Source organism: Vigna angularis, chromosome 4 (assembly GCF_016808095.1).
Source record: "Vigna angularis cultivar LongXiaoDou No.4 chromosome 4, ASM1680809v1, whole genome shotgun sequence".
Taxonomy (NCBI): Eukaryota; Viridiplantae; Streptophyta; class Magnoliopsida; order Fabales; family Fabaceae; genus Vigna; species Vigna angularis.
In genome coordinates, this window is record NC_068973.1 from 5760031 (window position 1) to 5783755 (window position 23725).

At 30.4% G+C, this 23725-nt stretch overlaps 2 protein-coding genes across 32 annotated transcripts; one reads left to right on the top strand and one right to left on the bottom strand.

The window, feature by feature from the left end:
- The first annotated feature begins 385 nt into the window (after positions 1 to 385).
- On the top strand, positions 386 to 1302 carry LOC108331247 (agamous-like MADS-box protein AGL82). The gene is made up of 2 exons (XM_052876113.1): positions 386 to 1205; positions 1250 to 1302. Exons 1-2 carry the CDS (start codon positions 386 to 388, stop codon positions 1300 to 1302), a joined length of 873 nt encoding a protein of 290 aa, XP_052732073.1.
- Positions 1303 to 1343: 41 nt separating this feature from the next.
- LOC108331540 (uncharacterized) lies at positions 1344 to 19624 on the bottom strand. 31 transcript variants are annotated; one of them, XM_052877219.1, is made up of 12 exons: positions 19535 to 19614; positions 19346 to 19411; positions 18256 to 18505; positions 16841 to 16968; positions 15716 to 15815; positions 12212 to 12733; positions 10754 to 11091; positions 9919 to 10063; positions 5688 to 5745; positions 5047 to 5115; positions 4638 to 4687; positions 1350 to 1423 (listed from the first exon to the last, which is right to left on the bottom strand). In XM_052877219.1, exons 3-12 carry the CDS (start codon positions 18413 to 18415, stop codon positions 1365 to 1367), a joined length of 1629 nt encoding a protein of 542 aa, XP_052733179.1. In that variant the 5' UTR covers positions 18416 to 18505; positions 19346 to 19411; positions 19535 to 19614; the 3' UTR covers positions 1350 to 1364. The 31 variants fall into 31 exon arrangements, 25 of the variants coding, with proteins under 25 accessions (XP_052733182.1, XP_052733179.1, XP_052733175.1 ...); XM_052877215.1 differs by lacking the exon at positions 1350 to 1423 and adding an exon at positions 4128 to 4264; XM_052877218.1 differs by lacking the exons at positions 1350 to 1423; positions 5688 to 5745 and adding exons at positions 4128 to 4264; positions 9693 to 9750.
- Positions 19625 to 23725: the final 4101 nt, after the last annotated feature.

Here is a 23725-nt window from a genome sequence, read left to right on the forward strand (position 1 = left end):
CACATATAATTATGTCTATAATAATTATTTGAGATTTAATGATGATTTAACACTGCTTTATAAGATGAATAAAAGTTTCCTACATATTGAATCCTTACCTTTGCTCTCTTTTTTTCATTCGTGAATTCTCATAGTTGGAAGTTTCCAAAAGGAACTTTTTTCTCTTTTTATCATCGAAAGCAGTTTGCTTTTTCTTCAAGAAAATTCTTGGTGAGATTTTCTATACTGTCCATCATGATTTTCTTTATCATTTATAATAATAATTTTCACTAACTTTTCTTTATAATTTGTGGTAAAATCCAATTCATGAATTAGTTGTTGTTTGATCTCTGTTCTTTGATCTTAACCTTTGTTGATGAATTTGTATATGTGCGTGTTTCAGAATATGGGTCGTCCAAAATTGATTTTGAAACCCATCACAAATGGGAGAGATCGTGATTTGGCTTTGATGAAGAGAAAGAAGGCATTATTGAAGACAATATCTGAATTTTGTAGTGTGTGTGGAGTGAAAGCTTGTTTGATTATGTATGATGGCAAAGGTGATTCTCCACCATTGACTTGGCCCCAAGACCCCATTGAGATGCACTCCATCATTCAAAGGTATGAGCGTATGGTGTATGAGAAAATTCCTAAGAACTTTGATCTCAATAACTTTTTTGAGACGAGGAAGAACATGGTTGACAGTGAGATTGCCAAAGTTCAGAAAGAGATCCTTGAGACCAAATATCCCACTTGGCATCCATGCTTCAACAACCTTGGTGCTGAAGAATTGAAGAATTTCATAGCTAGATTGGACAGTAAGCTTGAAGCATGTAATAAACGAACAGTAACGGTCAAATGCAAGAAACAAGATGAAGCCCAATTCAATTTCAAGCAATGCCTGATTCAACCAGAATGTGTTGCTCCAAATCCAACCCAACTGGTTTTCATGAAGGATATTCTCCAAAACCAACTTCCTTTTGCTCCAATGAACCCACTTAATGGTAACCTTGCACCACCTTTCCAACACAATTCTGAAAAAGGCTCTAGTTCTCAATCCCCAAAGCTTAACTTTGATCCAAATCTCATGCAATTGAAGGAAGAGAACAAAGGAGTGGTGGATACATCCAATGCATGCCAAACTGATGTGCTTAAAAATCCTTCAAATAAATTTGATGTGCCTTATGATTTTCTTGATGAGTCCCTTAATCTTTTTGACCAACTTGGTGAAATACAAAGCTTGAATCAACATTGGGGGAATAATCAACAGGATGCACTTGCGGTTGGAGGAAGTATCACAACAATGAATGGTGGTGTTACTGATGATACAAATTTTCATGGAAATCAATACAATACAGAGACCTCTCTTTGCAATTACAATGGAGTTATGCAATCCTATAACTATGACGCATCATGGCAGGATATTGGTTTTCAGCAACAGAATCTGCAGCAAATGGTAACTTTACCTTCATTTCAACCATCAGTAGATAAATTCAAGCACATCACCACAACAGAGAGCTTAAAATTCTGTTATCCTAACATATGACTTAAATAATATTTGTGGTTCTTTTTTACTCTATCTTTATATTATGTTAAATAGTCATGGTTGGTAACTTGTGTAATTCATACTTATTTTATAGAGTTTAGTTGTATAAAATAGTACTTGTTCAATATCCATTATTTTTTGTTGAATAATAGTATGTTATTCATTTGACATATATTGAAAAGTTATAATAATTACTAAAAAATAAATTTTTATATTTATAAAAGAAAAGAAAAAAATAATAAAGAATAATGTTAAATAAATATAAAAATTTTGTATGTGTCAAAATATTATTGTTATTTTTGTTTACTGATATTTTTTAAAAAAATTATTTATATTAAAATTATAATAAGTGATTACTAAAAAAATCTGAAAATAATTTAAATAAGCATATCCAAGATAGGTGATCAAATTGTATGATATAAAGTCAATGATGCAATCCTTTTTTTTGCTTGACAAATTAATGTAAGATATTTTGGTAATCATGAATTAATGTAAGATATTTTGGTAATCATGAATTAATATAAGATTTTTGACAAATTCAACTTAAGAGTTTTATTCGGATGAGGAGAATAAATTATTTGCAAGTTGATATGCAAATATTTTAGGACGTATTTGTTTCTGCAAATGGAAACTCACCAAGAGAAAAGCGATGATTGTGCAAATATCAATGCATAAAAACACAGATAACGATAAAAAATTATGCTTCAGATTTTCTTCGCTCGAATGCAAAGAAAGTAGATGGAAGTATATTTTTATAAATTTTACATTAACTTTTTCTTATAAATTAAACTAAGAATCTATTAAAAAATTAATTGAAAAGAAATAAAAATAATATTTAATTTCACTAATTTAAATTATAATATTTTATTGTTTTGATATATTTTTATTTTGAAATATAATTTCCATTTTTTAATTTAAAATTTTTATTTTAACTTTAGTTTATATTTTTTATTTTATAATTTCATATATTAAAACATTTTTTAATCTATCAAATTCATTAACATTATTTATAAATTTTTCATAAACTTTCATCTGAAGCCCTTTCATTTTCAAATCACACAAAATTCTATAACATAAAAAATTGAAATGTAAATGATTACATGATGAAATAGTTTCACTTAAAAAGATTTAAGAATTTGTCCTCACCACAATACCTATTCCCACTTCTTACAATAGAAATATCGGTGAAAATTAACTATTGATTTTGTTTCTTAAAGTATGTATTTATGTTATAATAGTTAATATATAACTATATTTGTGTTATAATAACCTGATTAGAATTACATATGTAATCATTAACTCTAAAAGATTGTTTGAGATTTAATGATGATTTAATTGAAGAACACTAAAATATATTCAACCTTTACTTTATATGATTTAGTGATTTATTATTTTTTTTGTTATTTTTATTGTAAAATCAAGGATAACGATTTGAATAGTTTTGTTATTCATGAAGAATATTCTGGAGAGTCCTAAGCATTGGATTATCAGTGTTACTTTTACTATGAATTACTACTATAAATAGGTAGTTGAAATAAATTTATTATTGAAAGATTTTGTTTGGACAAATTAATGTAAGATCTCATGGTAATAATGAATAATATGGATCTTTTATTTTGGCCAAAATCACGGAAATACATTTTCTGCAATGACTTATATAGATATTCAAGATAGTATATCTTTATTTTAAAATTGAGTAATAATTTAATTTAGTCTTAATTATGTTTTAAATTTGGTTATTAAATTTTAATTACTTTTTTTCTGATCGGTTAAATATTTAAAAGTTTTTCATTTTCTAATTTAACTTTTAGAACTTCATTTTTCTGTTTTGAATAACATGACTATTATCTTGTTTCCTTACCATCATATTTAATTATCTTTACATATTATTTTATTAAAAAAAACTACTGATTAATATTTTTTTCTAACATTTAATGTATTAAGAGTTATTTAGAATTATAAAAATATAACATTACAAATTAAAACATTATAATTTAATAAAAACTGATACAAAAACAATGACTGAAATGAATGAGTACTTACTCATTTCCTCTCCATACTAAACCTAAACCTTTAAATTATATCCAAACATATCCATGCAAAATCAATCCAATACTCTCAAAAATAAAATAATGCTACAACACAAAAACCAAACCAATCATAACAATAAAATTCAAAAAATTCTTACCACCTCATATGTAAATGCAACATTGATACCTTTCACCTATGATATTTAGTACTTCAAATACCAATCTTTTGAACCATTTTTCAGTGGAATTCAATGTTTGGTCTAAGACTTATTTTGTGTTATAGCTACACCCTATATCCTGAGTACTTTATTTAATTTTTTTATCTCTTGTGATTGCTACATCATCCAAATTTGATATATAAAAAAAGTGTTGATAATTCTTGAATAACATAATCATCATATAGTTTTTCTAAGATGATAATTAAATGACTAAAAAATTGACTGAAACCTTTTCTCATTGAAAAGTAATTTTATATAAACACGCACTGTCAGAAATATGACAAACTGCAGTTTGGTAAAAGTAACCTCACAACACAATTACATGGCATGAGCTTAAATACCTGATTTCAATGTATTTTGTTTAAATTGTTAGGATGTTCCTTTATAGAGTTCAAAAATTTCAACAAAGGCCCAAATATGTTTTACTAAATAAAAAGGAAGTTGTGGCTGAATTTTTTGGAATAGAGAAAGTTGGTCCCAAAGTTCGAATTCTGTAAATGTTTAAAACATAATAAACCATATCAGGTACCCATGAAATAAATAAACCAAACATTTTAACTTAGTATGCTAAATATCACATTAAATGACCATATTCTAAGTCAACTAAAGATCAAAAGAGCTACAACAAAACTTTAACAACCTTCTTCCTAGTATTTACATAGGTTTACAGCCAATTGTAAAGACAAGAATGAAAAATGGCCAGGGAAAGAAAAAGAAAATAACAATGTCTTAAAATTTCCCAGTTAGATTTTACAACTTTACACAGCGCCTTGCTTCAGGTAAGGAAGGTGAAACATGGTTAAAATATTATGGCAATATAATTAACATATCTTCTGGATTCCTGTGTAATCAAAATTTACATACCTATCAAACAGCCATTAGAGGGATAATCTAATAAAATTTTCTTCACAGACCTGCAGGCAATGGATGCAAAATCATGAAAGCATATGAAGATAGGAAGGAATAGCAGACAATCATTAAAGCAGTGATAGTCAGCTATTTAATACAGGCCAAGTCTATGAACTTATAATCCAAACCTAAAGGACTGTCGGGCAGATTAAAAAAGGTCCAAAAACCACCTCTCTTCTAGAATAAACCACATAAACATACATATCATATCATATGCACAAACACAGATACTTAACTTCCAATATTTCCATTCGATCACATATAGTTAAATTGTTCACTGTAGCATACTGATGATATAACGACAATAATATATTAGTCCTTTTAAAATATATCACCTCCTGTTGTAGTTGTTATATTAGATTACCTCAAACAAGTCCACTGCACTAAGGTTGACTTATAAGTCGATACTCTGGAGAGGGTTACACTGATACGGCTGCGTAAAACATTTAAGTTTAATAAACTATATCGGAAGATACAACACTGCAGGCAACACTCAACATCCTCCGGCTGTCAGCCATAGCATTAGGGATATCCTATCCATTTGTAAACCATTGAAGTAAAATCATTGTCACACAGGTAATTCAATCTTAACTTATGTTTTCTAATATACACCAATGGCAATCCTAATAAATGACACTTCTTATATCACCCGCGTACCATTATAGAGGATGATAATAGTAAATTTATTTCTAGTAAAGTATATAGCAGTACAGCCAAGTATGTGATACTCAAGAATATTTACAAAATTATATTATTCTCCTTCCACCTGTGCCAACTGTTTTCCACAATGACAATAAAAGTCTAGATACATATGAAGGAAATGGTCAAGTTATCAAGATAAGCATTACAACTGATCACTTGGAAGCTTAGAAAACAATTTAGTTGATATATAAAATGATTGCTTGAACCAGAACTCAGTACAGGATAATCTTGAATGGAAATTTATATCAAGTTAGTTTGAAGTTTAAAGAAATAATGGAAAACGCGGGAAAGCTAGTTTGTTACCTCTCAAATCTTGACAACTCAATTGAAATTATCAAGGATGATGGCTTCCAATTCAGACCTGATAGTGGCCAAAATACTTTATGTTTACAATGATGATGCACATTTAAAATTAAAGACAGTATAAGCATCCCTCATTCACAATTTTGATATACCATTCTTGACAATTAATCTTTCAATAAGTTTCAGAAACCAAAGGAATAATTTTTATTAACCACTTAATAGTTTATTGCAAGTGTGTTAAGATTATCAGGTTAAGAGCAATTCTCTATCTTTCTTCCATCTGATTACCAAAATATTTCAAGCATTGAACTCCAAAAAAGTATATTCAGCCATTTCTTGCACAGTCAACCTTTTTATTTAGTGAATGATCTTGGTCTTGAGTCCTGGTATCTTTTATGGAAAGAGTAAGGAAGAACTCCCCACTCCCCAATTAATAGAATAAAAGACAAACTATTGAACTTGCGTCAGCACCTCCCAGTGACAAAGGCCCTAATTTCCTCTCATATATGACAAACGCCTTATTCAGACCATTTAACTAACTCAATCTTAAAATTAACGAATGGGTAACTAACCTATTGTAACTAACTGCAAATTGGGGTCACCTAACAATACTCCCGTCCAAAAATAAAAAGCATTCACATTGTCTTCAAGATGAAATCGCTTACAGCTGCAAGTTCAACCAGAGTTCCAATTATTTGAAGTATGACAACCAAGCCAAATCCCACCCCTACAGCAGCTCCAAAGATATGATCAAGCCATTCTTGGTCAAATGCAACTAGTTGAATACCTCTATTCTTTTCCAATGACATATTTTTGTAATATTATTGGCTGTGAAACTAAGTATCAATGGCCCAGCACAGGACTGAGATTCTGACTCCCTTCCGAATTGCACCAAGGTAAGTGGCACAAGATGATAACTATAGCAACGCTTCATTTTCTTTTGTTGGATCTGACCCAATAAATTAGAAAAGAAGCTCAGCCTACAAGCTCCATTTGCACACAACAAAAAAGAAACTAATGCCACTGTACTGGGCTTAGAACAACAGAACAAATATATCATATATGGGCTTGACTAATTAGGTTAATGAATTGGGGTTGGCTCCTTCTCCCTTCCTGTCTGTTCTACTGGTATGAGGTGGGACAGCAACCACCCCACCTTTTGACACCACTATTATCATTGCATCGGTACCACACACATATCTTGATCTGTTAGTTATGGTAGTACAACTTGGTCAATGAGCTAGACATTGCCTAAGACTTTAACTCTTGTTAGCTCGTGAATGGAATTAATGTTTGGGCCAGCAGAACCACTTCCTTCTCGACCCTCTTCATTTTCAAGGTAACATAGACCATATCCCCACATATCAATGCTTTGGATAAGTAAGACAAATCCAATCTTTCTGTCTCTGTTTCAGTCGCCATACGTGTCCTTTACTATCTCTCACATCTTCGTCCATGCACATACTAAGGTTTCTCTTATTCTCAATCAACTGATTTGCTAAATGATCACTCTTGTTCTTTGTTTCTTTTGCTTCCTCCCCATTGATGTTCTATCCACAACCTTGATTACGGTTTTGGAACTCTAATTTTGCTGCTGGTTCCAATTAACAACAGTTTGTTTTATCTCGAATGTGAAGGTTCTTGCTTTTCACCCTTGTATCTACATTCTTGAGTCTGTTTCTCGGCTCCCATGGGTTCTCCTCATCCCAAACTCAATCCTCTTAATCAAAAGTACTCTCTGGATGAAGTCTTTTGACTGCTTCCTTCACATAGGTAAACCAAATTTCCCTTTTAATTACTCTGTTTCTACTGATTGAGAACAACAATGCCATTACAGCCTAAGATAACTCCTTTTCTAACACCATGGCCTCAAAATATTCTCTACACGTTTATTGGCCACCAATAGGCCTCTTTTCCATCAAAAGTTCGAATTATTTTCAAAATCTTCATCATACCCACAGCTACAATACAATATTCTGATACCAGTCAATAGAAATCAGATATCTTTACTGGAAAGAACAGGAAAGAACTACATCAAATTTCCCAACGCCAATAGGCCCCCAATTTCCTCCCCCATACAGCAAGATGATCTATTTCTCTCCCTCCCTTCTTATTTATGGGCAACATGACTTATTCAAACTATTGAACCTAACTAACAAATTAGTAGCTAACCTATCATACTGCTAATGTGGTAACCTAACAAAGAACCATTTGATAAAAAGTTTTAGAGAATATACTTAATAGTCCCAACTTGTATCCTTAAGTGAAAGCCCAGACACAGGATTTTCTCTTTCCTCATCCTTATCTATTTTATTATTATTTTCACAACCCAGCCAGATGGCATTATGAAATTGAACAGAAACAATAAAGGGATGGGCCTGACACATTTAACAAATACATATCTATGCATAACATAATACGGATATTTAACCCAGGACATAACTGAAAAATCCAGAAACATGAGCCATCACTTGATTTTGAATATATTCAGCACAGTAACTCAGGTCATATGAATATCTAGATGACATAAATAGACCAGAGGAAAGGACTAAAGAATATGTAGATTTCTGATTTATTAAACAGCACAAGATACATGATATATATAGATACAAGGAGAATTCAAAATAAGAAAAAATTGAAGCTGGATCTACAGAAATGGTCCGGATTACATTATGTACAGGAAATCTCTTAAAAGAAAGCTATTTATTTACATAAAATCAAATTAAATATGTTATAAATTGAAACAAAGTCAACTAAGACTATGTTTGGACCAACATTCTTCTTTATATTATATCTTAAGAACTACTTTAAAGTTAAAGCTCAAAATAAGAGCTCTAAAAATAAATTAGTTGTTTGGTAATTTTCAATTTTTTTAAAGTTTAAAAGAGGACTCGAGAGTGATGGCAGAAGAGCAGAGGAAGAGAGAGAGAGAAAGAGGGGAGTACAAAAGACAGAAAGTGGGTACAGAGAAATTGAGAGGACAGGGAGAGAGATAGAGAAAGAGAGTAAATGACAACTTGTTTTGAAAACACCACCTAGCATTTTAAAAATAAAATAACTATTGAGAGCTCTTTAAAGAAAATGTTCCAAACTTATTTTAAGGAGAAGAGAAAATAAAAGAGTTGGCTAAATACTACCTCAATCAAATATGTATATATCATCCTGGGCTGGCATTGCAATCTACTTAATATTTCAACAGCGAGGAAAAGCGGAAGCAGGAACAATTTTTCATTGAATCATAAACAGCAGGATGATGAACTAAACACTTATTTATCTGGATGTTTAGATAATGAAAGGGATTAATTTGGCATCCGTATGCTGCAATTAGTTTCAAAATGCAACCGAAACCTTCAATGAAACAAGGTTATCATCATACATAGCTATCCTCAAAACTAAAGTATCCAAGTAACTGGAACCTTAAATGAAACAAGATTATCATCATACATAATTATCCTCAAAACTATACTATTCAATTATTTTCACGAACTTGATGTTTCATGTCTATGATCATATATTTGTATGTTTCAAATTTGAAAGATTAATAAATAAATAGTATTCAATCTCATCCATAGACCTGTTAACTTGATTGTCACAAATTCAGCTCTAAAAAATTTACCCCTTTTCAATTTGTACTTTCTCAGTTTTTCCTACTATTTTTTACTGTTCCTGGACAAATAGTTCAGTATTTCTTAATATATCAAACTAAAATTGCCTCTTTAGACGACAAATTACACACTTCATCAATCAATGTCCATAAGAAAATACTTGAATCATAACATTTAAGGAGTATATGTCAATAAAAAGATTAATAAAAGGTTCCATTTCTATCAGCACGCATGAAAATTGATTGGCCTTTAATACGAAACACAAATGAAATATGTAACTTTCAGAACTATATTCCTTAATATGATAAATTTCATGTACACCCCCACGGAATATTCAAACTTTTACTGTACAAGGACTAACACGAGGAAGTGAAGACAAAGAGATGGTGGCTACAACTACCTTTTGAGAGAAACACAGAACTCCACATTTGTCAACTGAGAAGAAAGGGGAACCAATTCTGGACTCAACAATAAGATAACCAATAGTTTATTTTATAGGTTAATTCATCTCAAACTCAAATAGAAAGGAGGCTTTAGCATCTAATTAGAGGCCAATTTTTTTCTTAATCCTAGAAGAGAGAAGATCAGCTAAATTTGGTCTAATGAGAAACCTTATTCTTTGTTACCATATCTCTTTGCTATGATAGGGCGGACATCATCAGCATCAGCCAAGGTCTCAAGAAAAGGAAGTAGTGACATCAGTGCGCAATCTAATGGATCATCAAACCAACTCTTTATAGGAATACCATTATTCACTTGCAACCGGAAAACCTGAAATGCATTATATAAGAATAGAAGGATTAAATACCCAAGAATATTCATTAAAGAAAATAATATCTCCCCACCCCTATCCAGGGTGATGGGAGCCTCTATGTGTTTATAAGTAGGGAAAGGGATGAAGAGTTGAGAGAAGGGGATGGAAGAGAGTTATCTCCTCTTGTATGGATGTTTAAGGATGTGAAGGAGAGAATGAGGACTATTTTCCTCTTTAAAATAAAGCCTTCAACCCCAGCCCAATTTTGCGGGGAAAAGAAGAAAACTTCCTCCACCCTTCCCTTATTTAAAAACTTTCAGACAAGGTCCGACTAAATTTCCCTTCCTTTACCTTACATCCAAACACCAAAGACAAGCTTATTAAGTTATTATTAACTCATTGTAAGCAATCTCAAATTTCTTCTATTGTATTATTGTCTTGGCAAATGTTAAAGCCCAATGCTCATCTAATGCTTGCTGAAGGAGTCCAATTGATAACTTGCGAAGCTTTTAACATAATAAGTTTATATGTGCCTTAAACCTTCTAATATTTACAACAATTAGAAAAGCGAAATATTTTTAATTACCCTCAGACACAAAATAGCACTATGGTCAGAGTAGAATACTAAACAGATATTATAAACTACTTAAAACTTGGGAACTGAAGACAATAGTTGAACCAACAAAAGTGAGCAACGGGTTACATACCTGAGGTGAATTATCAATTATAGCAACTTTTGCAAGATCAACACCTAATATAGTAAGATCTTTTGTGTAATTTCCATCTGAGAAAAGGCATGATTCTCTATACATGCGACGAGAGATAAATCTTCCATCAGGATCCAATATATCAAGTAGTTGCTTCGCATATATGCTCTGGCTGGCAGTAAAAATAACTACTTCAAACATCTCTGATACTCTCTCCAAGAATGCATGGAGATAAGGCCTTTGTTTCACATATACCGTGTATTCTTTCATATTGAAGAAAACACTAAAAGTGAAATCCGCATCATCACAGTGTTCCAGTGTAGAATGAACAAGCGTTTCTGGATACAAGAAAACATGACAGGTGGCTAGGTAAAAAGTCTTTTCAAACAGTAAATATTTCAAGAAATTCAGAAAAATGATAAATCTGCTTTGTATGAATGAAATAGAGAAATATCATCCAGTAGAGATGCGTAAACAAATCAGTCAAACTATGCCCCTGTTTGGTAGAGAGGAAAGGGAAGGACATGGGAGGGTAAAAATGATATGGTGTGTTTGGTGGAAGAGAAGAGAAGAAATACTTGAAGAGACATTATACTATTTGCCACCTAATTTTATTCATCTCGCTATCTCTCTCCTCAGCTCATCTCTATTCTTCTTTAATCAAACACCTTTTAATTTCTACATTATTTCTACTCTACCACCTTATTTCTACTCTACAGTTTCAAAAAGTATGTTTAATAGTCAGTTAATTGAGAAATTAAAGAAAAAAATTCCAACTTATTCCTAATTCTTATTCAATTAGAATTAAACGTATTATTATATAATTGTATTAGAGTAGGCTTGGGCTATAGTACTTATCCTAAATATGTTTTGAGCTGCTAGTATTTTGTATTTTACAACAAACCATAGCACACAATATCAATTTGAGATTATATTTTTCTATTTTTTTATTCTCTTTTACTTATTACCTATATCCTGTGACTGTGATTTCAACAATACGAATGTTTGTTCCTTGCCAATAAATGTATAGCATATATCCATGTTTAAATATGCATCTGATATTTACAAATTGTTTCTCTGGGCAAAATTAATATTATTTTTGACAATTTAGGTGAAAATAATAAGCTTTGCCATATCATGGACAAAAAATATATTCACATGGATACCTTTTTTGAGCTAAAGCATTAAAAAGTCCGAAGATAAATAATCCAAATTTTATTCTTAAGCAAAAGTAAAGTCACATATTTTCATGGTAGATACCAATCTGTATAAATAACAATTATAAAGTGAAAAAAGGGTGTCATGCATCAAAAGCAACTTATAATCATAATAAATAAGGAATGGTGAATTGATATTATAAAGATAATTTAAGTTAATGGTGTCAATTTATCTCAATGCTATATTAATAACTATTGATTATTAATATTCTGTGGGAGAAATGCTAAATTATTTTCTTACCATCTAAATCAAGCACTAGAGTTATTGATTTTCTTCTTGGAGATTGCTTAGGAATTAGGGTTGGCTGCCCATTCCCTTCTATTTCTGATAGATCTGGTAGATTCTTGATAAATGATTGTGGATCAAAGCACTCTGATTTATCCAAGTCACTTTTAACATCTAACTCCTGGTTGCAGGATCTTATCTGACACATTGCCGAATACAAACTGGCACTTTCTCGAACCATCACAGTTTCTTCAAATGATATGAGATCAGAAGTACAGCCAACTTTAATATCATCTTCGAGAGCAGGCAGGATCATGTACTGTTCAGATGCAGTAAACATGGAAGGCTCAGCAGATGCATAATCAGATAGACAGTTGGTTTCACTGATATCATCATCAAAGGAATTTCCACCAAAGGGTAAGCTTGTAATGATCATGTCAGAAATGTAAAAGTCAGACACATCACATGTCTCATAACCACATATGGTTCTTCCCTCATCAGCTCCCAGTCCTTCCAAGTTTGCATCACCAATGCTCCCTAAAATAGAATCCAAGTATAAATGATGACAATCAAATAATCAGGAGGTAAGAGGCATACATTGTGATGCAGGCAGTTCAATATAAAAAAGAAACTTAAGAATCAAACACCTCTAACTAATCTGGTCCACTGGGAAATAGTGTTCGACTGTAAATCTCACAAATTTACAGTGTAGAAATTTTAAGCCAAAATATTACATGTTCAATCATAGGGGTATTTCACCACTTTCTTTTTAGGGCCTTAAATTCTTGTTTTAGTCAGGTGCACAGACTTTGGTTTTGTGGGCATTCTTTAACGGGTACCAGTCATGTCTTTGCAAGACCTTCTGTTTGTTTTCTGATGTATCTTATTTTAAGTTTTGTAACTGGCGTACAGGTCCCTAACCAGTACGCTATGACTATCATGCATGTCTTCTTTTGATACTTGACTACTTCAAGATTTAAAACTATGTCCAACAAACACCGGTAATTCCTATATTCAATAATCCCGATCTTGAAATGTTGAATTCAAAACCTTCCAACGTCCTGTCATAGTTGCATGGTATGTAAGCAAATTATAGGGTTAGTATATGGATGCAACAGAAATTGTTGGCATAGCAGAGGGAAAATTTCATATGGAATGATTTAATAATTTCAATTAAATGGTATTTTGTGAATGGAGTCCCAGGTAACAGACTTTTGAATTATGGCAAACTGTTTGTTGATTTTGTCTGAAATTTTAAAACGTCATTCCTATTTATTATTGTCTATACATGTCCCTGAAACTAAATAACAAAATGACTGGTAGACAGTAAATAAATAAGATTTCATAGAGCCAATAAGATAGATAATGGTATGTTATTCAATGCAGAAAATAGCTACAGATTTGGTGGCCAAATGAAAAAATGATAATTTAATAGTAATCAATCCTAACTATTTATGAGTTTACTGGACCAAAGAGAAATTGTAAAAACTGGATTTTGTATAACCAGTCAATCTTAAATAATAAAACCTGTAAGAATATGAAGGCCTTCTCTCACAGTTACATATATTCTTAAGCAGCATCAAATACAGAATTGGATCATATATAGGATATTAACTCAACAAAACGCAAGAGTAAGATCATATGAAAAGCAACAGGAAACAAAAAACCAAGGAGTAATATAAGAAGGGTTAGTCAGGAAACAGTACACATATATATATATAAACACGGTAGAACAATATTACTAAAATTTTCAAGGTAGAATTGGTACTTACGAAAAAATATACACAATTTCCATAATATAATGGAGTTTAGATTCAATGATACCATTTCTTTGGGGGGTATGAAGGCAAGAAGACAGATGTATCACTTCATTATTAAACATAAAAGAATTAAAAGGAGTGCTTTTTACCATTATCACTTTATGCACACAAACAGAACCACCAAACTTTGAAGTTTCCTTAATAAAAATAATCAACCCAAATAATCTTGATAATTCTATATTTAAACATGCGTTTAGAAAATTCATCAATGAAGGTAACAAAATACTTATGCCCTAAAACAAAAGTGACATGACTTGGAACCCATATATTAGGAAGAAAAACATCCAAAGGAGTATGAGCTTGTGACTTTGACACCGTAACAAAGCATACATGTTTCGAAGCTAACAAGCTCAACACTCCAAGTACTATACTATACATGAGGACCGATAAGGAACCATTTTCTTTGACTTCTTTTATACCCAAATGACCCAGCTAATAGTGAGGAAGGTGGCAGATTCTATAATGGTAAAATCAATTGAGGATGAAGATTAAGGGTTCCTACCCCATAAACATATATATAAATAAACACTCCGAGATAAAACAAAAGCAGTTCTTATTACAAGAATGTAAAAACCATAAAATATGGGCAAATGAAGTGTACAACATGCAAGGTTGGTCGAGACTAAAAATTCATTAGTGGTCACATGACCACTTAAAGTATTGTGGATTTATTTTGAATCTTGAGTATTTAATATGAGCCAATGATCTTTATTTAATTTATCAATGTTTTTTTAAGAAAAAAAACAGTGGAAATTGTTCCAATTGAAACAGCCTAGAATGGGCTGAAAAAAAAAATTGAAGCATCCCAAAACCAGAAAATAACCGGTCAAACTGGTCCAAAAACAGCTTAAACCAGTTTTTAATTTTTTTTTTCAATTTTTTAAATTTTAATCTGTAACATTTTTAAGATAAATAAAAAGATATATTTTAAGATTTCACATGAGTATAAATTATTTTCAATTATTTTAAAATGTAACGTAGTCATTCATATAAAGATCCTGATTTCTTATAACTTTTATGTTATTTTATTACACAAAATATCACAGATAAAAATTTTATTATTACCAGTTCAAACATTGAATCTTGAATCAATGTTTTAACCGGGTCAATAACCAGTCCACTTTAAGAACACTGATATATATTTTTCTGGTTTATCATTCTTGAGTAACTCGCATTCATATATAAATATGTGTGTATACTGAAGATTGTTTCAAGGTTTAAATATGTTTTTATTCTCTTAAAATAATGCAATGGTTTCTTTAGTCCCTACAAAAGTTTCATTCATTTTGAACAACTGTATTTACCAAAAATATGGGATTTTCATGTTATTACTATCCTGTGAGGGACTAAGACTAAATATGTCAAGTGTAGGAACTAAAAATTAATTTAAAATGGACTAAAAGTATGTGATATTTTCAAGAATAAAAAAAAACATTGAACACATCTTTGTTTTATTTTTAACCATTTCTTTTACATATATAGTTGAGATTCACTCCCTCTACGCTTTCATCCCTTTTCTCCTATTAAAATATGTATAAGAGCATAAACAACAAGTACATTTGTCATTTTGAAAATGTGAGAACTATAAATTTAGATCATATAATGATACACGGATGGTCAAGATCAAAAATTAGTCAGCGACCACATAAGAAAGTCATATATATGATAAAGGATATTTCATTATTCTCATGTCTCATACCTGCATCTTTTTCAGTATAATGTTGTGAATGATCTTCAATGGGCTCAAAAGCAGGAGAAAATATTGTTTCTAAGCTTGCTGTACAGGGGTTGGTTAGTTCCTAGAAAAAAGAGAACGAATTGTCAGTTGTGCATGATAAAAAAGTTCAAATCTCACGGATACAGGTATAGAGTAATGATTGACAAGATATGAACATTAGCATAAAAATCTACTATTATTTTTAAAATGCCAAGGAAAAAATATTTAGCTTCCATATTGAATTGAAGCATCACATCCCGGACCAATCATCCTTTATTCTTCTCTCAATGTGTTCAGATATCATATGGCATAACATAACTTTTAAACAGGGAAGCTATGTTACGCTCAAAACTTCTATAAGTAGTTCCTCAATGCTCTCACTATAACCAAAACTAAAGCTTCTAGAAATATGCTTTAATTAGGAAAAGGCATAATTTATTTATCTGGGAGAGAATGATATATATAATATAGCACGGATATATCAGTATAGTTACAGTACATACCCAAATTAAGTTGACTACGGGGTGCTTGCCAACCATCAAAAGTCAGATAACATTTCTCAAATCCTAGACGTGTTTGGTATTCCACAATAATTCAATAAACTTATTCTTGTTTAACTAATTTTTTTAAGTCTAAACTAGTTCGAACAAATCCAGGATGTGGTTATTTTATTTGTAAAAAATTATCTATAAATACTTTTAGGAGAGTAAAATAATAATAAAATATTAATGAAACAAGGTTTACCACAAGTAAAAATTACTTTACACACAAATTAAAAATATGAATTTATAGAAGCTATATGAGAGAGTTTCTACAAATTACTTATGCATATGCTAATTTTAGCTTATAGAAAAACACATTTCATTTTTCCTTCTTATTTTTTTCCTAAAAGTGTTTATGGAGAAGTTTGTCTAAATAGATCAAAAAGTAAGTTGTTTTTAAAATAACCAGTGTATGGTTTTAATTTATTCCTCTCCCTGTTTCTCATTTGTCTACTAAACTAGTATATAAAAGAAAGATACACAAAGCATTGACAAAAAAGAAAGTATTAAACAAGAAGTGAACTTCCAAAAAACAATTGTCTAAAGCCAATAAATCAAACTCTACCATTTTTCCCAGGACAGAAGAACAAACAGAAAATTGGTGCTCTGATTCAGACTTCTCTTTATCCAGAAATTCTTTGCTGTCAACAGATTGATCGCATGCTATGTCTTTCGGCTGTGTCCTTGAGGAAACTACAGAGAAAAGAGCAAGAACTATCAAATGTGACGAATTGAAATGAAATAATTTAAGCACAATCCCATGAATCAGGAGATTGTTAGTCAGAGAGTAAAATGCCCATTATTTGAGCAGAGTAACAGATTGTGTAGAAAACATCAGCAAGAAATGAATACAAAGTTCTATAGTTGGCCCACTCTACTCAGTCAAAAGATCAAGAACTAGTTCTGTTATACCAAATGAATCTTACCATAACAATTTTATCTGTTCCATAATCTAACACTAAAACTTTTAGAAAACCCCAAATAATGGTTTAATAGCTGTACATTAATGATGCAGTACAGCTGCACTTTGGAAAACTATGATCAAAGATTCCAACACATTACAAATAGAACAAATTTATGACAATGAAGAGTCCTGAAGATTACACTTCAGAAATTCATAAAGGGCTTACCAGAAACGAAAATTTTAAGATTAATCTCAGATTAAAAATCTAGATTGGTATCACAGACAACAATCTTTCGTACATCCTCATTTGTGTGGTTCAGAAGCATCAACTTAGATGACCATGGAAAAGACTAGTAATCCACATTATCTAGGTAAAGACTACCCTTACGGAAGTAAAGTAGCTTCATTTTTGGATCTCTTTGCTTTTGTCATGTCTTTCTTTTTCTCATTTTTTATTTATAGCAAGGATTTAGATCTTCTCACCTGAATTTTCCACATGACTATGCCATGTGATGGTTAACATTACATAGGACAATTTATTAGTCCCTATGTAGGGGTGTAGCTTCCATTGCAGGAGTTCCTTAATTTCTTCACTTTCTCACATGACATGGTCAATTGAAAAACTAACATGAGAGAATCTACATCCCAAGGAAATTTTGAGATGTTCTTAAATTTGTCTTTCCTAGTATAATGCCAAAAGTAATGTATTTCACACATCACTTGTTTTCTTAATTAACAAACAAGTGAAGATAATAATTGATCAGGTGGATCAGCATGAATTGTTTTGTAACTTGCAAATTTTCATAAATTATGAACAATGAAAAGTCACTACTTATTCATAATAAAGAAAATCTCAATATCATGAATTAATGTGATCTCTAATTTGTCCACACATGAAAGATTAAATCAGTAGCATATTATATAATATATGTTAAAAATAGCAAAAAGGTAAGATGAAGAAGAACAACAAAGTTAAATGCAAAAATCATTGATAAAGACACTGATTAGCAAAATAAAAAGGAAATCAAATAGATACTAAGAAAAAAGTCTCAAACAGATTGGAAACTGGCTCCTACCATCTAGGTAAGTAGTGTCTATTTCAGCCTTCTGTGTAGAGATCATGATTTTAGAACATGGGCTTTTGGCGATAACTTTTGATTTCGAACACACATGAAGGTCCTTTGTTTCTGTTAAACAGCTCACGCTTACTTTGCTCTTCATTTTTAGGGATGGCATTTGATTTGTGCTTACAGTAGGTGCAACAATCTTGCACTGGGCACATCTGTTGGGAACCAAAGTCCCTCTAGACAGTCAAAGCAGCAGAGGCTGTTGCATAAAAAGAGAATAAAAATCTAAATTTCCAATTATATAATAGACAGTAGGAAAAATACATAAAGAATTTTTAATAAAAAGAAGTCACACAAAAAGCAAGCAGCTTTTTATATCAGAATTTAGAAGCATGCATTTGCCAATCAGAAACTAAAAGCCCAAGTATATAAGACTTTCAAAATAGAGTCCACAAAAAATAAAATACCTCACTAAACAATTATTCCCCAAAATACAAGCAAGCCTAAAGGAGATCACAGTAGTGGTTTACAATTGCATACACAATGTGAAAATCAACTTACAAAATATTAGATTCAAGTTTGAATTAATTAATCTAACCTATATTCAAAATTTTCCAGGCTCCACCCTTGAGGCGATCATATTAAGGAAGTTCAAATTTAAGTTCAAATTTCTTCCATATCCACCTTTTCGTTCTTAGGATAATAATTACTCACCACAATAGTCTAATTTATAAGAACTAAAATTACTTAAATCAAAAAAATCAAAAACATAATCTCTTCTTGAGTTCTAAAACCTGACTAGTAAATCCCTATTTTACATTTTAAAGAAAAATCTCTATGACCATTTTCTATGGTTGCATGTTTCCAGTTATAGTTATTTTCTAATCGCCAAAAGAATTTAACCTGAACTCCATGACCTCCAAAACCAAAAGCCTTTAAAAAGTCAAAACCCAAAACCCCAAGTCTCAAAATACACACGAAACTCATGAATTGACGCCTCAAATCGGAAGTCAACCCGAAAATATTCCCAGCAAAAACCAAGCAAATCACAATTGCCACACACGCAGACCCAAAAACCGAACCACAGAAAGATTCTCACCACAAATTGAAAACATAACAACCAAGTCTCAGCTTCCACTTACACACCAGCATAACTAACAAACAACTGCATGACCAAGAAACAGTTTCTGAAAAAAAAAATTATGAACAGAAAAGGACAAAAATAATTTACCTGAAAAAAAAAATGTGAAAGGGTGATTGAGAGTGAAATTGGAAAGGCGATTATTACCTGTGTGGTGGTGGCAACCGAACCAACCCTTAGTTTCTCTCTCTAAAATTCCATTTGGGTTAGGGTGAGAAAAGAGAGAGAAAGAGAATGGACAGTGTGAACCTTCAAGTAGTATATGTGTTGTTGGATGATGGTTCTGACGGCTGGGATGGGATCTGTGCATTCAACCGCTAGGAGAATGACGCGTGGCATAGTGGAACCAGCTCAAATTGACGCGTTGACACGTGCTATTTCGCGGAAAGAGAGGACCTTCATGGCGGGAGGGTAAAAAATTCCCCACTCACTCTATAAAAAGTGTCATCCACGCGCCTCCTATTTGTTTGGTCCTTTTTCGTCACTTGTGCATAGTTGTTCAAGTTTGAAGTCAACTTTATCAATTACAAATGAGTTATATATATAGATTGAAAGTATGTATATAAACTTGTAGGTGAAAATTGGTCGTGGATATCAATTATTTGAATTTGAATAGTATTGCACTTTTTGTTATAATTAATAATATTTGTTTATTACACTTTAAGAAAATATGATATAAACTTTAATTATATAACCTTACAAAAGTGCTATTTAAAAGAAAACATTATTGGAAACAACTCTTATAATATGACTCTTCATATCATTTTGAAGTGTTGGTGATTGACTCATAAGAACTGTTTTAGATGAAGGAATAACATTTGGTATACAATGATTTGATTATGAGTTCTATTGTATTAAATTAAAGAAGGGTGAAATTCAATAACATATTAAGGCACACTTCTGGAGTAGGTTAGTCAAACAGCACTTTTGAAGTAGGTTTAGTCAAACAAAATCTATATTTTCTTTCTTGAATAATATAGTTTTAACTAAATATATAAATGTGTATTTTCATTTAAGGGGTTATTTTCTTAAATTTATGGAAAAAATAAGATGTTTAAAATTATAATTAGTATCCAAATGTGTATTTTTAAAGAATTTGAATAATAATTTTTTTTAATTTGATATTTTAATTAATGGACTATGTTATATAAATTAATATATTACTTTATATCATACTTATCATATATACAATTGTATAAAATAAAATATTGAAGTTATTTTATCACACACATGTGGTAATTATGGTTTTGTAATATTCTCATATAATATTAAATAAATAAAATTTATATTTGATTGCGTACAACTTTCAATGAAATAGGAGATGAAATAGGAGAATAGTTCCACTTAACTAGAATTATCCATTTTATTTATAATCTGTCTATTGTGTAGCAATGACACAAATAGAGTTACAGTTCTGAATTATTTTATGGAAGCATACATAAATGAATATTCAAAAAGTTCCTTGTCATTTTAGAATATGTATTAGTCAGAAGAAGATTCTTTTTCTCTTTTTTTTCTAACAATTTTTATAAATTACAATCTAAATCTTTATAAAAAGACGAAAATTTATGTCTCTTTTCAACCCTTCAAAGAGACAAGGTTTGTTTAACCCTTTTTCCTACAACAGATATATATGTTTTATTCTCTTGAGTTCCACAACCCAAAGAAGGATAAGTTAATATTTACTTAATAGAAGATGTTGAATAAAAAAAATAAGTAGGTTTGAAATTTAAATTAAGAAAAACTATAATCAATTGTTTTATGCATTTCATGAATTACATAAAGAAGAAAAAGTATTTCTTATTCAGACAATAGACTTAAAAGAGAGAATATATTAACTCAATTACAAGAGGAAAATGACAATTTGAAAATTGATATTGATGTTTTATAAATGATTTATGAAAATTTATTAGGCAACAATAAATCAAAGTCTCAATAAAAAACTTATAATGGTGAGGATTATAAAAAACATGTAGCAAATGTATCCTATAGACTGAAAAGCTAAAATTCACATTAGGGAGATCAAATTATATGTACTCCTAACTTTACAAAAGTATGTTATGGACAATGCTAGAATTGGTTTTTCATTTCAAAAGAAAAAAAATAGATTTTTTTTAACTTCGTAAAATCATTTATACCACTACCAGTGACTTGTTTTTATTATTAGAAAAAAGGATAATCCATAATTTTTTTTATAATAACTTTTTTTATATTAGAAATTATTGTATATTTAATGAGAAGTATGTTTTGATCCCCAAAGAAAATATCAAGAACCCGATATAATTTGGGTAACTAAAAATTTTGTTCAATTTGTTTTGTAAACATGTCTTGTAACCAACAAGTTAATGTTGTATCTTAATAGTGATTACTCAATAAGTATAACACACATGACTTACTTGATAGTGATTACTTTAACAAATTCAATAAAATTTTCCTAGAGAGAAATGGTTATGTTGACAATAATAAAGGAAAAATACTCAGTGTTGAATATGTTGGAAATTTCTCATTTATTATCACTGAAAATGCATTATTAGTAAAAGGCTTCATACAATTTACTTAGTATTAGTCAACTCTATGATAAAGTTCTAGAGATACATTAGACTCTAAACATAAAGATTAAATATTCAAATCTTATAGATCAACTCTTAATATTGTTTTTAAATTTTAGGATACAAAGGCACAAAACAAAAGACCTTTGTCGAATGTTATGTGAATAAAAAGTGCCAAGAATCATGAATCTTTGCCAACATATAATATTGATTGTTTTCCTCTTTAGTTTGGAAAAATATTTCCAACATTGTAACTTGTCTTGATATTGTTTTTCTTCATTGAATTTGACAAGAAACTTTACTATTTCCTTGTTCAGTAGTCTTTTTAATTTCTTTGGTGTTTTTCCTTTTGTCTTACTTATTTATTTTGTTACATTGTGTTACTCTTTTACTATATTTATTCCTATTTTAGTCTTTTTAGTTTATGTTCCTTAAACCATAATTGTTTTGTTTGAAGTTGTCATAATATTCTTGAACTTCAATTTAGATTTGGAAAATCATTTCATCTTTCACTTAAATTTTGGTTACAAAGATTGATAATTCTTTAAAATGCTAACAAAATTTAAGAATTTGAGTGAAAATTTAATTGACCTTTTATTTCTTTTGCATTGTTGAGTAGTTGAAAGAATTCTTTTTGACATTTTTGAGATCTTAAACACCATTGTCAAGAATTATAAGAATTGTTTAATTGAAGTTTTGCTTTGATCTAACCATTCTTTTTGTTTAGTTGTTGTTTCTGTTAACCTTTTTGTGAAGAAAAAAGGTTTAGCCAAGATAATTATCTTGGTTTGTATCTAACATACGTTCAAATTTTCAAAGGCTTAATATAATAGTTTATTTTGTCTCCAGTTTTGCTGAATTTTGTCAATTAAGTCCCTCATTTTAAAAGTGTGTCAAATTGATCATCACGATATCTTTCTCTTTCTTTTGTTAGTGTTATCCTTTCATACTTTTGCAATACCAAAAAAAGTTGCAGAAACATTCCTTCACATTTTTATCACTTTTCAACCTACCTTCGTACCAGAAGAACGTGTAGTGTAGTATCAACAACAAACAATAATAACTAACAACAAACAAGTTCAATCAAACAACAACAAACAAGTTCAACCAAACAACAACAAACAAGTTCAACACATAAGTTCTTCAAAACGAAAACGAAAACTAACCTTCAAAAGGTGGGTTCATCAGAATAGAGTTTTGTCACCAACGACAAAAGGTGGGTTCATCAGAATAAAGTTTTGTCACCAGTGAGAGATAAAGCAAAATGCGCATATGAAGGACAAGAGCACGAAACTAACCGGTTAAAACAAACAAAAATCACACATAAAGTAGTTAATTAACATGCATTTGTATCAAATGAAAGAAATATTACATAAGATGTTTGTCAAACTTCGTTCGAGAAAAGTTTGAGAAGAGAATAGGGTATAGCACACGCTAATATAAAATGAATGAATGAATTTCGAATCTCCTAACCTTTTATATTGAATTTAAAGGGCATTGGACGTTTTATATCCTTTTACGTCTTATTACAATTCTAAACGACTTTTAAAAACGTTAGTTATTTAGTGGTGACGTTGAACATGTGATGTTATACACTATTTTTGTACTAAATTAAATGCAATATTAAAATTGTTCAACTAAAATTAAAAACTTTTAAATATTATACCTGAGTTTGCTATTTCATTATTCCACTTAGTTATTAAATAACAATATTTATTATTATTATAAATTTTAAAAAATATGAAAAAGTATAGCTAAAAATAACATGATTTATCTTAACGAAATAATA

Bases quoted from the DNA above. Each gene is read 5' to 3' on its own strand.
- LOC108331247 (XM_052876113.1), top strand. From the start codon at position 386: ATGGGTCGTCCAAAATTGATTTTGAAACCCATCACAAATGGGAGAGAT. The intron at 1,206-1,249 runs GTGAAATACAAA...AATAATCAACAG, and splicing joins TAATCTTTTTGACCAACTTG to GATGCACTTGCGGTTGGAGG.
- LOC108331540 (XM_052877216.1), bottom strand. From the start codon at position 18,415: ATGCCATCCCTAAAAATGAAGAGCAAAGTAAGCGTGAGCTGTTTAACA. The intron at 16,969-18,255 runs GTAGGAGCCAGT...TTTTCTCTGTAG, and splicing joins AGACACTACTTACCTAGATG to TTTCCTCAAGGACACAGCCG. The intron at 4,688-5,046 runs GTAATCTAATAT...CATTGCCTGCAG, and splicing joins GTGCAGTGGACTTGTTTGAG to GTCTGTGAAGAAAATTTTAT.